The 12,572-nt window shown below is 38.9% G+C and overlaps 1 protein-coding gene across 1 annotated transcript in view; it reads right to left on the minus strand.

The window, feature by feature from the left end:
• LOC134637915 (F-actin-uncapping protein LRRC16A-like) overlaps positions 1–12,572 on the minus strand; it is a 72,006-nt gene that overhangs the window by 26,429 nt on the left and 33,005 nt on the right. Inside the window, exons 5-13 of the mRNA XM_063488477.1 lie at positions 11,585–11,706; positions 10,408–10,505; positions 8,056–8,126; positions 7,717–7,790; positions 7,477–7,552; positions 4,053–4,141; positions 2,986–3,080; positions 2,030–2,116; positions 622–725 (exon numbers count right to left, since the gene is read on the minus strand). Coding sequence (XP_063344547.1) covers positions 622–725; positions 2,030–2,116; positions 2,986–3,080; positions 4,053–4,141; positions 7,477–7,552; positions 7,717–7,790; positions 8,056–8,126; positions 10,408–10,505; positions 11,585–11,706 — 816 coding nt within the window. The remainder of the gene's footprint in view (positions 1–621; positions 726–2,029; positions 2,117–2,985; positions 3,081–4,052; positions 4,142–7,476; positions 7,553–7,716; positions 7,791–8,055; positions 8,127–10,407; positions 10,506–11,584; positions 11,707–12,572) is intronic.

Here is a 12,572-nt window from a genome sequence, read left to right on the forward strand (position 1 = left end):
ACTCAGTCACACATACCTAGAGGCTGGTCAGTGACCCCCTGATAACCACCGTCGTTATGGAAAAGTGTGCATTTCCTGATCGGTTAGCAAGTGGTTGCTTAAGGTGGCTGGCTGTCGCAAACTGAATTCAATCGAGAACCTCACTGTGATTGCTTTGGTTCATGGAAGCTGCCAACTTGTCTGCAAATACTCATCATTTACCTCCCAAGCTGCACAGACATTTGAAACACTGCTACACAAACTGGAAGTAAAGTAAAACCTGTGCCTTGTTGTGCAACAAACGCATTTCAAAAGTGCACAGCTTTTACTTTGAAGGTAAATGGTTTCCTTTCTGGTTTGTAGAGGAGTTTGCAGGTGTTTGCAGACAAGTTGGGTTAGGGATACAAACTGATGAAGACTGTTCTACTCTGGTTAATGACGGCTAAATTAAGCAAATTAATGCCCCTTCAGACACTAATGAAATTTTCTTTTAATTTCTAATATACTATTAATATTTATTTCATGCATGAAAAAAAAACAAAACAGGTTTCCATTTGTGGCTCATTTGAAAAATCAAAGATAAATGATTTACACAAAACTGACAATTTTTTCCCCCATACGGCCAGAGTTCATGTTCAGTACCTGCATGTCGTCTCCTCGGAGCATGTTCCCTGAGAGGTCCAGATGGACTAGGCTGCTGGGGATGGACGGGTTGGCACTCAGTGACTGGCAAAGGCTATTCACCCCTATAACACAAACACACACAAAACAAGCACTGTCAGCATTATCACAGCCCTCAAATCTCCACTTGATGTTTTGACAGTATATTGAAGGAAATGGCAGGAAATGAGCAGTGGGAGAAGACCGGAAAGAACGGGCTCAGAAAGTCGAGTGAGTGCATGGAAAACGAAACGATTAGGCCTCCACACAGTTCTGTAAATGCAATCCACAATTCCAATAAAAACCTATCAAAATAAACACAGTAACGGCGATATTACCGACTTAATAAATATATTGAAAAAGATATCTTGCAATAAATATACTGAAAAAGCTCCAGGAAAACAAATCTTTATGCAACCAGTGTGTGTTTGAAAGATTTAAAATGCAGGTTGCATGCATGTCTATGCACGCCTGCATGCATTTCCACAGCTTATTATTGACACACTGTGCACGCAACCACTGACCTGTGTCACATCACATCGCATGGCTGACATGGTACTCTGACACTTTAATACTATGAAGTCCTGACTGACTGTGTCAGCCTGTAAATCAAGTCGTGACTGTCAAATAAATGCTTTGATGAAGAGATGAAAAAGAAAGCCGTTTTAAAAAACCCAAACAAACAAAAAAAAGAGTAAATGTCCCCAATCCGCAGCTTTTGCTCTTGGCATGGAGTCACAAATTATGGATTGAACCTTCAGCAAGGCAGAGCTCAGTTTAAGCAGCCTTACTAACTCAGCATGTGGAAGATGATAGCTTTTTATTGATTGCCTGAAAAAAGCAGGTTTACAATGAATTCCTATAGACCAGCACGGTGCTGAATAGTTTATTTTGGATGATAACCAAGAAAAAAATAGCCTGCAAGTAACTGCTGACAGAGAAATTTCAGTCTAGATAGAATAGCCTTAAATACAGTCAGCCTCTTGGCATTATTTATTAAAGGAAGGACTTTGGTCTACAGACTGAAGGAAAGTGGTTTAGAGAGTAGCATTTATGCAAATGAAAACATGAACACTGTTTCCAATTTCTTCCCTTTCCATGCATCTCTCTATAATAGTGTTAATAGTGTGATAATTAAGTGTCATTAGCATCACAACAGTGGGTGTGATCACATTAGTGGAGGAAATTAAGCGCATCTTTCTGTAGGGGTGCATGTAAATGCATGCACCCCTACAGAAAAAAGAACAAGTGATTACAGCACGATATTTGTATCATATGTCCTTCTTAACCAATCTGTTACTTTTGCTACAATCTTGCAAGTGGATCCACGGATCACTTTAACATTTCAACAACTCTACAGATGCAAACACCAAGGGAAAACAGCACATACCTTTGGGTGAGAGTGAGGTTTTGGAAAAGTTTAAATGCTTGAGCCCCAAACGGAGTTTGGCAAACTGAGCACCCAGGGAGGAAACACCTGCAACGAGAGAAGAATTTATTCAACACAGGTCTATCTTAACTGTCTGTGAATGTTTGGGTATTTGTTACCTGAAAAAGAAAGCATTACACCACATCGCAATAAAAAAAAAAAAACAACTGCTTAGTTTATATGACAATATAAACTATATAAACTATTCATTTTAAGGTATAGTACGGGAAAAATCAGTCACAGTAACTAATACTCAGGCATTGTAGTTAATGTCATACACAGTAAATGTATGAAATGATAAATTTATATACATATATATGTCTATGAAGGGCATATTCACCAAATATTTGTAATAAATTTTACATGATGACAATTAAACTAGAGACTGGTGAGCCCCAGACATCTGTTGCATGTTTACATGCGTCTGTATGAATATTTGGTGGAATGCATCTTTAATTCATGTGTCCTGGATAAACTGAGAGGCCTTAGGACAGAGCTGATGAAATATTAAAATGCTGCACTAACTGCACAATCACAATGGAACATAAACCGTCTGTATCATCACTTACTCTAGCTGTGTCAGGCTGTGGTGTTTGTACTATAGAGCTGTCCTTTCACTCTACCTGCATGCCATTTTATTTGTGGCCTTTTCTATCAGTTTGGATTTGTTTGCCATTTCTAGTCTTCTCAATTCTAACTGTACAGCTTCCCCGCCTCCTGATTCCAATGCCAGAGCCAATGCAATTACGTGATATATTACTATATTTAAAAGAATGCTGTAACCATTTGTAACCTGTAAAAATTGTATTTTAATATTACAGAGCAGAGGTGAAACACAGCCTTTAGAGAGGAGAAAGGAGAAGAGAAAAAAAGGAGATCAGAGAGAAATACATTAAACTAGATCTGAGCATCTATACCTCTGTCCTCCAGTGGGTTGTTGGCAAGATTAATAGTGGTGAGTCCTGAGCTGGGGTTGTGGGCCAGAGCAGCAGCTAGCTTCTGGGCAAAATCGCTGTAGATTGTGAAAGGATGTATTCATTACAGGTCTATAAACAATGTAAGCACCAAACAAAGACCTTCAGAATGCTTCAGCGTCTTTGATGTTGCTTTAACAGTTTCAGGAAAGAAAAGCTTACAGAAAGTGAACTGAAATATTAGATTGGGACTGCGAAAAAAGCTATCCAATATTTTTAAAGAAGCGAATACACTGGAACAGCACGGCAAAGCTCCCATTTCAACACTAAACAGATTAACAAAACTGGATCCAGTAATGTGATGCACAGCCATTTCCTTCACAGATCTGATGAAAGCTAAATCAAATTAACATCCCGAGCCCTCTGCAATGTTGCTGCAGTTTTCCGTATGCAGGTCTCGGTCTTCCCATAGGTTTGAACCTGAAAATACTGAGTCTGTGTATGACAGTGACTTTGGTTTCAAACACATTCACAGTTTTCTCTTGCTGTGAAACTCATTAAAAATGGGCTTTATTACTATTATATCAAGCAGGTATAAAACTAAATTACACTAAATCATAAACCTGACCCAAGTAATGTCCGACCTGTCTATATAAAAGGTCACTCCAGAGATTTAATATTGCACTTCCATATAGCACAGATGCTTTTGACTAAGAGATTAAAAGGGTAGGTTGAAAAGGGTAAATCACCTACCATAAGGTAAGGTAGCATTTTTAGCTGTACCCATTCTGGATGCAAACCTTGGATTTTCAAAATAAATAGTTTTCCTCAAAATTTGTTGTTTCAATAGCACAAAAAAAAGGTTTCTCAATCAGAGAGTCACATCATAATTCTCCATATATTTTCAATTAATTAAACTCATTTTAATCTGTTATTAAGCGACCTTGGAGTTCTGAGATTTGAAATTGTACTAATGATTACATATGTGTACTGTCCTAGCTACCCTTTAATTGTCTTTGACATTTAAAAAAAATTCTTGAGTGCACCTTTAATATTTCGTATTTTCTTACGTTTTGAGTCCTGCATTGTCCAGGACCAACTCCTCCAGTCGACTGGATCGAGACACCACCCGAAGGATCTGCTCGCAAACATCTGCAGACTGAAGACAAACATACGTCAGAATATTTCTTTAACAGCTGTGCAAAAGTCTTGAGCCTCACATTTCATTATATTTTCAAGTGTTAGTACATTTTTGGTTCAAATCATCATCTCTTTTTATTCACGGCATAAAAAATATACTAATAAACTGAACAAGCTCCAAGGTTTAGGACATGATTTATCTGGAACAGCAAAACTTTGATACTGAAGGTCACAGGAAAAACAAAGAAATGTACTTTTGCATTTATTTCCCCAACTGTTCTTGTTCTTAACTGCTCTCTCCAGAAAGCAGTCTATTTATGCTAATTAAAACCCAACAGTATGCAAGTGAATTCTTCTACTTAAAGACCATTTAGGCATGACAAGGGACAGACTGGGGAGTTCAGACTCTGGACACCTTAAGAGGGAGAAAAATAGTTCTCGCTTCTGTGGTCTGAACACCACAGGAGACATAGCAGAAGGACGAAAAGCACTCATATTTAGACAAAATTAAAGATTCAACAGCTGAATGTCCATGCCCTACCTAGATGCTCACTGACCCACTTCACTGTGTGCTGCGTCATACATACACACAGAAATCATGCACCAGACATATTCAGTTAGCATTGCTACAGATATATCTTCCAATAATCTGCACTGAAAAACTCAAAAACTTTTGTTACGATAGCAGGGCCAGTATGTTGTTATTAATCACAGTAGTTGACATTTCTTCAGTGAGGGGCTGTTTCTGCTAGCCAGCAACCTCAGTGTGGCCAAAACAGTGCCTGTATTGTCCAACATGGGTCTCTAGAGTGTGGAGGAGAGAAAGGAGAGAGTGATGATGGAAAGAGAAGGAGACAGTATCAGGAAAACTCGGAAGAAAGGGACTGTTGTTCACATGTTTACTCATCGAAACTATGAGTGTTAAAGAAAAGAATAAGAAGAATGGAGGCCACCGAGGGATGACACATGATATATTTTTAAAAAAAAGAGCAATACCAGGGTAGTGATGGATGAAATGGAGAAAAACAGGGGAGCGAGCAGAGAGGCAGAGGGCACACAAAGAAGTCTTGTCTTTTCCACAGCAGCCACAATAACACTGTTGGGGACAGCAGGGCGACACTGTTAGCATGTGTATTGTACCATTTACCACTCATTAAATAACAACCTTGTCACGCTGTGGTGTTCTCACCCTACACTCTGCTAAATTATCCCACGCTTTCACACATGTGCGCGCACGCATGCACACCGCGCTATCATGGCTTCATTAAAGGGTTATCCTTCTGCCATCCTCTCCTCTTCTCCTCTCTCATTTCTGGGCTCAGCATCTTGATTAGACCACTAGACAAACAGCCTGAATGAACTGAGGATGAGCAGCGAAATCCCTCACTGTGATAGGATGCTGCCTGTGAGTGTTTGTGCCTGTATTTGTTTTATTACTCAGTCTGCTGCACTGATATTGCTTATCCTTATCTATACGATAGAGATGCAAGACTGAAGTTTAAGGCCTGAGGCACGTGGATTTAATGTTTTACATCTCCTTATCAACTGTTTTTGTTCCTGGTGATCCACAGGATATTTCTTAAAGTAACGCTACGGCTCAACGTTAAACACAAAGCAGACCAGTTTGAGTGTCAACCTCTAGTTGAACTTTTTGTGTATCAACTGGCCCCATTCTGTCTACTTTCACAAGTTAAAATGTTTAGTTCCCCTTTTCTGGTGTAATTGTTAAACACGATTACTCCTTGTGATGCTTTCTGCCTCATTTCCTTATTCATCTGGCATTTCTCACTTTCACTTTGTCCACTGACCTTTCCCCCCCGACCTTCATGTTTCTGTCCCACTGCTCTGCTGGCTGTCATCACCTTCTCTCACACTCTCTTCCTCTCTTATTGTTCTGTCAGACTTCCTATTATTTCCATTGGAACGGGATTCAGAAATAATCACGCTCCAGATCACATCCTTGCAGCTCTTGTTTCTCCAGCTTCCCCAGTATCTCTATACAAATATGCACACATTGGGAAAAGAGGATTTTTTTCCCTTAAAGCACTCAGAGGACTGGGTTGTAAAGCCACAGAATACAATTCAAACACTGTCAAAAAAAACAACAACACTCAAGCAGCACACACAATCGAACAGCACTAAGACAAAAGCCTTACGTATCATCATAACCACACACTAATCTCAAATAGAAGGGCAAACATTAGACAGCACATGTACCTGCGTGAACATTTGTGCCCAAGTTTAAACACGGCATCACAAGGGACTGGATTTTAAAATTCAGCACGAACGAAATTGTCCATGACGGAAGCGTGAGATAATTGCTCGGACTGAGGAAGCTGCGTGTGGTAATTGGTGAGACTGAGCGAAGCCTCGAGACGCAGAGTTGGTAATGGAGTGCTGCAGGGGGGCAACAGCCTAAGACATTGAGCCCCTTTGTCTAGTACGGATTAGGAGTCTTATCACACGAAAACATTGGACTGATCGTCAGTCAACAGAGTGGTGGGGGAGATGGAGGAAACAAAGGGGAAAATATTCTGTGCATACACCCCTATATACCATAAGCAAAAGGTAGAGGAAAAGCTGCTTACATTAGAGTAAATTTACAAAGAGAAGGAAAAATCGAAATATGCAATATAGAAAGAGACAGACATTACACAACTGAAATCTATGTGATGCAACAACAGTGTTAGGTGGCACTTCTTTTTAAACTTTCACAAAATGGTAAGGAAAATCAGCTCTGCTCTTTAGCATAACTTAAAATATGCCAAATGTGGCATGATAACGCTCTCAACACAGTTTTAGACCCACAATAAAACAGAATAAATCTCCATCTTTTGCTCTAATTAGCCGCTTTCTGTTATCACTTGAGACATAAATCACAAATGGAGGCAAACTCTAAGCCCTTACCAACAAATACCGTCTCATACAAAGCAGAAACTAACGTACCGCAGTTGCAGCAATGAGGCGAGGCGGTGAGAAGCAGGTTTACCCAACCAAAGAAATAGAGCAGGGTGGCTTTCTTACCTACTTACACCTGGGATAGGATTAAATCTGGCTGTTCTGTGGGAAAACACTAACAGCGCATACCTTTTATCCAGCACAATGAAGATATAAGCTACATTCATATACAAACTAAAGAAATGAGAATGGAAGAAACTAGTGCTGCTATAAGATCTACCTTTGTTAATATGCTTGGTGATGAGCAGCACTCTCTCAGCAAACTACATCCTCTGACATGACCATAGAGCTCTTAAAACAGTGTTAACAAAGAACTGAGTATTAAAATTTCTTTGGCATGCTCAGACTTTAGCTTGCATAGTGGTAGTCAGATTTTCAAATATGAGAAGTACTAACCAGCTTGTAATCCTTAGTAGAGACCTTGGTGAACCACTGGTTAAACTCCAGGACTGCTATTATAGCTACCAGATCCCTGAGGAGGAGGAGGAGGACAAATGCAGAAGAGAAAAAGTCAGAGCAGCCATGAAATCTTTTTTTCTCTCTCTCCTCAATACCATCTCAGACTCAGTGGTGACTTTGATGGTAGTTTTTAAATTGCACTGGTGGTAATATTTAAATATCTTTGCCGGCACTCACCTGTTCTCCAGATGACTGAAGTCCTGCAAATTAAGTTCTCTGGTGTCTTGCGTTAAATATATAGTGTCTACATCCTGGAAAGGAAACGAGTAATTAAACTTGACTCTAGAAACAAAACAATTGCACTGGGAGAGTAAAAGATTTGTTTCATTTAGGAGAAAAAGAGCAAGAGCACAAAGGCGTCAAGAAATAAGGCTCTATATATGTGTCAATGCTGTTGGGCCTTATCAAAAGTTGTTGCATGTTTATGGATCCAGCCTACAGCGGTGAGGCTTAGATGAAGAAGAATCTGTCAATGTGATCTGTGCAACTGCACAAAAGAATATAAACAATGCTTACCCACTGCACCTCTTCTCTGTAAGGCATCCCCAACCAGTCACAAACACATCGGTACATCTGAGAAAACCCACCTACACAGAGACGGAGACCATCAAATACGAAAAGAGAAAACAGAACAAAGTAGACATGTGAAAGGAGGATTTTGGAAACATGATTATTTGCAACATTGCTCAGACCATATAAACTTACTACAGCAGCAACACATCATTTACAATATATAGAGAGAGCCATTTGGAAAAGTCTTAAACCATTCTTTGTGTCCTATTTTTGTTAACAAAATGTAATGTAGCTATATTGATATTGATTTAGTGAAACCTGTGAAAACATTCATGGAAATACAGTATATAAGGCATTTAGATGCTTTCCAGATAGCATTACATGATGGATAAAAATCGGTTGACACATTTCTGTGTTCATGATTCCAACAATTTTTGACCAGATCTCCAACACCACTGGTTGAAATGCATCCCCAAAACATTAAAACATAACGTGTTTTACAGATTCCTGTAGACACACACTGTTGTACCTCTCTCCTGACCTACTCTGTACACACTGAGGATGATTTAACCCTAAATGGTCAAATATGGATTAATCACTCAAACAGACCTGTTGCCACTGATTTTTAGTCCAGTTCTTGTGCAATTTGGCATAGCTCAGCTTTTTCTCACAGTTTTCCTTCCTTAAAAATGGCTCCTTGATATCCAACCTTCCACTAAGAGCTGGTGAGGCTTCAGTGAACAGTAGATAGATCATCTAAAGAGCCAGGTAAATCTGTCAAATCCTGTGTTAAGTTTTTTGGGGGGGATATCTTCCTTTTTTCTTAAGGAAATTACGTTGCTACTTCTTTTATCCTCCACTTTTCCAGTTTACTCAGTTTTTAAGGACACACTGCACACTGTTAGAGCTCACATTACTGACATACACCAAGTTAGCTCTTTAAGAATCACCTTGTTGGTCAAGAAATGCTATTTTATGACTGTAAAATTGTTCTCTTCGGCATTTTTCATAGATTTAATAAAAAAACTGGAGAGACGTGGGTTTCTGCGACAGGCTGCAAGTCTGGCTCAGCGGAAGTAAAATATAAAGAAATAACGGGTGGCTAGAGCTGGGCGATAGAACGATAACGATATGTATTGCGAAATAACTTTTTCTCGATAGAAAAATTAAACTATTGCGATAGACCTCATCTCTCTTGCTCTCTTAAAAATAAAAAGAAGGACAGCCAATCCAAATTAAGTAGCGCAGAGCCTAACCAATCACAGCCGCAGCGTCACGTCACGTGACTTGTTACGTACAGCACAAGTGCCAACCCGCACATGTGTATTTGTTTGGGAAGCAGCCAGCAGCCGTGCCGCCCGGGTAATGGAGGAAATGAGTTTGCCGACTAGAGAAAAATCAACCGAGAGCGTGACCGAAGGTTACCGAATAGAAAAGAGATGATGGTTCCAATGCCGGAGAGATTGTCGAACGGAAGGGCCATAGAAGTTCCGTAGTGTGAAGGTATTTCGGCTATTTCAAGTCTGACAAAAAACAGAGTAGAGCGCACTGTAAATTGTGCCGAAAGCAAGTCTGGAAATACAATAAACCGGTGCATGCTCAATCTCTGACTGAAAGCGCTAATTCGTCATTCGGCTTTTGTCAGACTAAATTTTATATATATATATACATTTTGATTGATATACCTTTATTAGTCCCACAAGGGGAAATTTCATGTTAAGGCTGCCGACCTATTGCACGCAATGGCGGCAATATATAGTTGCACCTAGGATTTGAAGAATGTTCTGTTAGCATCTTTATTTTAAAACTGTTTGAAAGGCTAAGCTATACAACAAGGAGAGATTGAGAATTTCCTTTTAGTTCTCAGTTTATTTGATATTGACAAAAGTTAGTCAATTTTGTCTGTTCTTCTGTAAAACAAACTAAGATTTATTTTTAGAATTAAAATTGTGTTTTTAAGTGGAATTGACAATTTAGTAGTCTGTTTTGTTTGTTCTATTTTGAAACTTAAACGCTTTAGCGGCTGCCTTTTGTGTAGTTTGCAATATTTGCCTATTTATCTGAAAAAGTCTCATGTTCCTTAAGTACATCTACCCTGTTGAACTTATTATGGGAAATAAATATTTAAATCAAAACAAGCTGCTGATTATTTCACATTTTACTTGTGAGCAACGGCACATTTAAATCTTACAAATATAGTTATTTGGCTTATATCGTGATGTATATCGTTATCGCCTGAAATGAAAAAAACATATCGTGATATGAAAAAAATCTTATATCGCCCAGCTCTACGGGTGGCTCAAGATTTTTGCACAGTACTGTATGCAGATGCACGCAGTAGTCACAGGTTCATACCACAGGGTCCAGGTTCAGCAGGTTTATTGTTCTCCCACAGAGTCTGCAGAGAAGAGAGCCTGTCTGGAGGCTCCATGCAAAGCTTCTTCATCACTTTACTGAGAAAAGAAGTCAGATGAAAATATATTATGAAAAAAGCAGCTAGTGAGAGTTTCAAACTAACAGTTTCATTCTTTTTGAAACAAGCAATACTGAACTGCTTTTGAAAAGTCTTACTTTTCTACAGACATTTTGCAAGCAAGCGATGAGGCAGCTGTTATGTACTACATGGTACTGCAGGAATTTAAAAATGAACTATATTAGCTTAAATTAAAAAAAACAACTAACATTTAATTGCTTAAAATATAACAAAAGGCAAAATTAACCCCTTAATGCCTGTTGTATTTTATTTGATACACACACACACAGTTGTAGCAGAATTGATACAAATTAAAACTCATATGCAAACTTACTCAATTTTCTAAAAAAATAGAATTTTCTGCCAACAGTTCAGGCTTTAAACGGTTAAATAAAATACAATCACATTTAATGATGGTCAGCCTCTCGATGAGCTCAAACACTGTACTGATCATAGGACAAGGTTATAAAAGTTTATGGTTTTACATTCATATTCATTTCTGCATTTCTATTCTTGCTTCCTGTTCAACAAATCTTTGAAAAACACTCACATCTGCACTGCAATACATACCTATACTGAAATAACAACCGAAATCTATTACCTCAGTACCTATTAGGAAGGAGTCTGTGACGAGACAGGTGAATACATTTTACACACACACACACACACACACACACACACACACACACACACACACACACACACACACACACACACACACACACACCGGACGTTGCTATCTTAGTGGGGCCATCTCATTGACATAATGCTTTCCCTAGCCCCTTACCCTAACCATCAAAAATGAATGCCTAAACCTAACCCTTACCCTAAACCTAACCCTTACCCTAAACCTAACCATAACCCAATTGTAACACTGACACTAAAACCACATTTTGAGTCTGAAAAATGCCTTCAAACTTGTGGGGACCAGGATTTTGGTCCCCACAAGGGCTGTTGGTCCCCACAAGTATAGTAAATGTCACATTTTGGTCACCACAAAGACAGGAAGAACCGGAACACACACACACACACACACACACACACACGCGACAAACTCACCTAGGGGGCAGACCTGGACATATCCTCTGCATACAGTTTCCTATGTGAGCCACCACCTCATTTACCTCGTCTGTGGAGGGCAACTTCAACGAAAATGAGCCGCGCTCATATTCTATGGACAGCTTAACGGACATAATTTTAATTAGTTATCACAACAATTAATGATTCCACCTTCACTGCAAGTCAATCACAAGTGCACCCATTTAGTTAAGAGAGCAACACATTTTTATTTTCTCCTTCAGTCTGGTTTAATCAGATATAACTGACTGATGATCAGTTAATGTTAGGATTCAACATTGATATATTGTGTGTTTTTGCATGCATGTGTCTTATTCTGTTCATTTTAATCCATATTTGACTTTTTTTTTTTTAACACCTCTCTGGAATCTATTGAAAATAATTAAAGTGAAAAAAAATGTAAAAATCCATCTATCTACTTAACAACAGTTCTATCCCACATCTCTGCATGTAATGATTTAATAGTATTAACCAAGACTGGCTGACCATTTCAGCATTCACTACAATTATGCAAATGCAGATCAGAGCCTCTTCTACCGGCCAAAATTTACATAATCTTTGCTGATACATGGGAGACCATCGGTCAAGATATTAAGAGGACTGACATCTCTCAGACGAGTGGGACAGAGGTTCAGCTCCAGGATCAGGGTGGTTAGTGTTGGATTATCATATTTTATGGATAAATCCTGCTGACTGGCAGCTTGGCACAGATGTTCTGTTCTGGTTAGCCGTGAATTAATGAGTTTCTACAGATCATACCAGCATTTAAGACGTTTTCCTGACATAGTTTTAGATTTGTCCATTTTATTTTTTCATCCTGCTGAAGTGTCCCTGAATAGGATAAAAAGACTTTTCACCAGATTTAGTGTTTTAGTACAATATATGCTGATGATTAACACATCATGAGCACTCACAGAAACAAAACAATATTAAAACCTGACATATAAAAGTTTAGGCATGTGTGTTTATG

Source organism: Pelmatolapia mariae, linkage group LG10_11, assembly GCF_036321145.2.
Source record: "Pelmatolapia mariae isolate MD_Pm_ZW linkage group LG10_11, Pm_UMD_F_2, whole genome shotgun sequence".
Taxonomy (NCBI): Eukaryota; Metazoa; Chordata; class Actinopteri; order Cichliformes; family Cichlidae; genus Pelmatolapia; species Pelmatolapia mariae.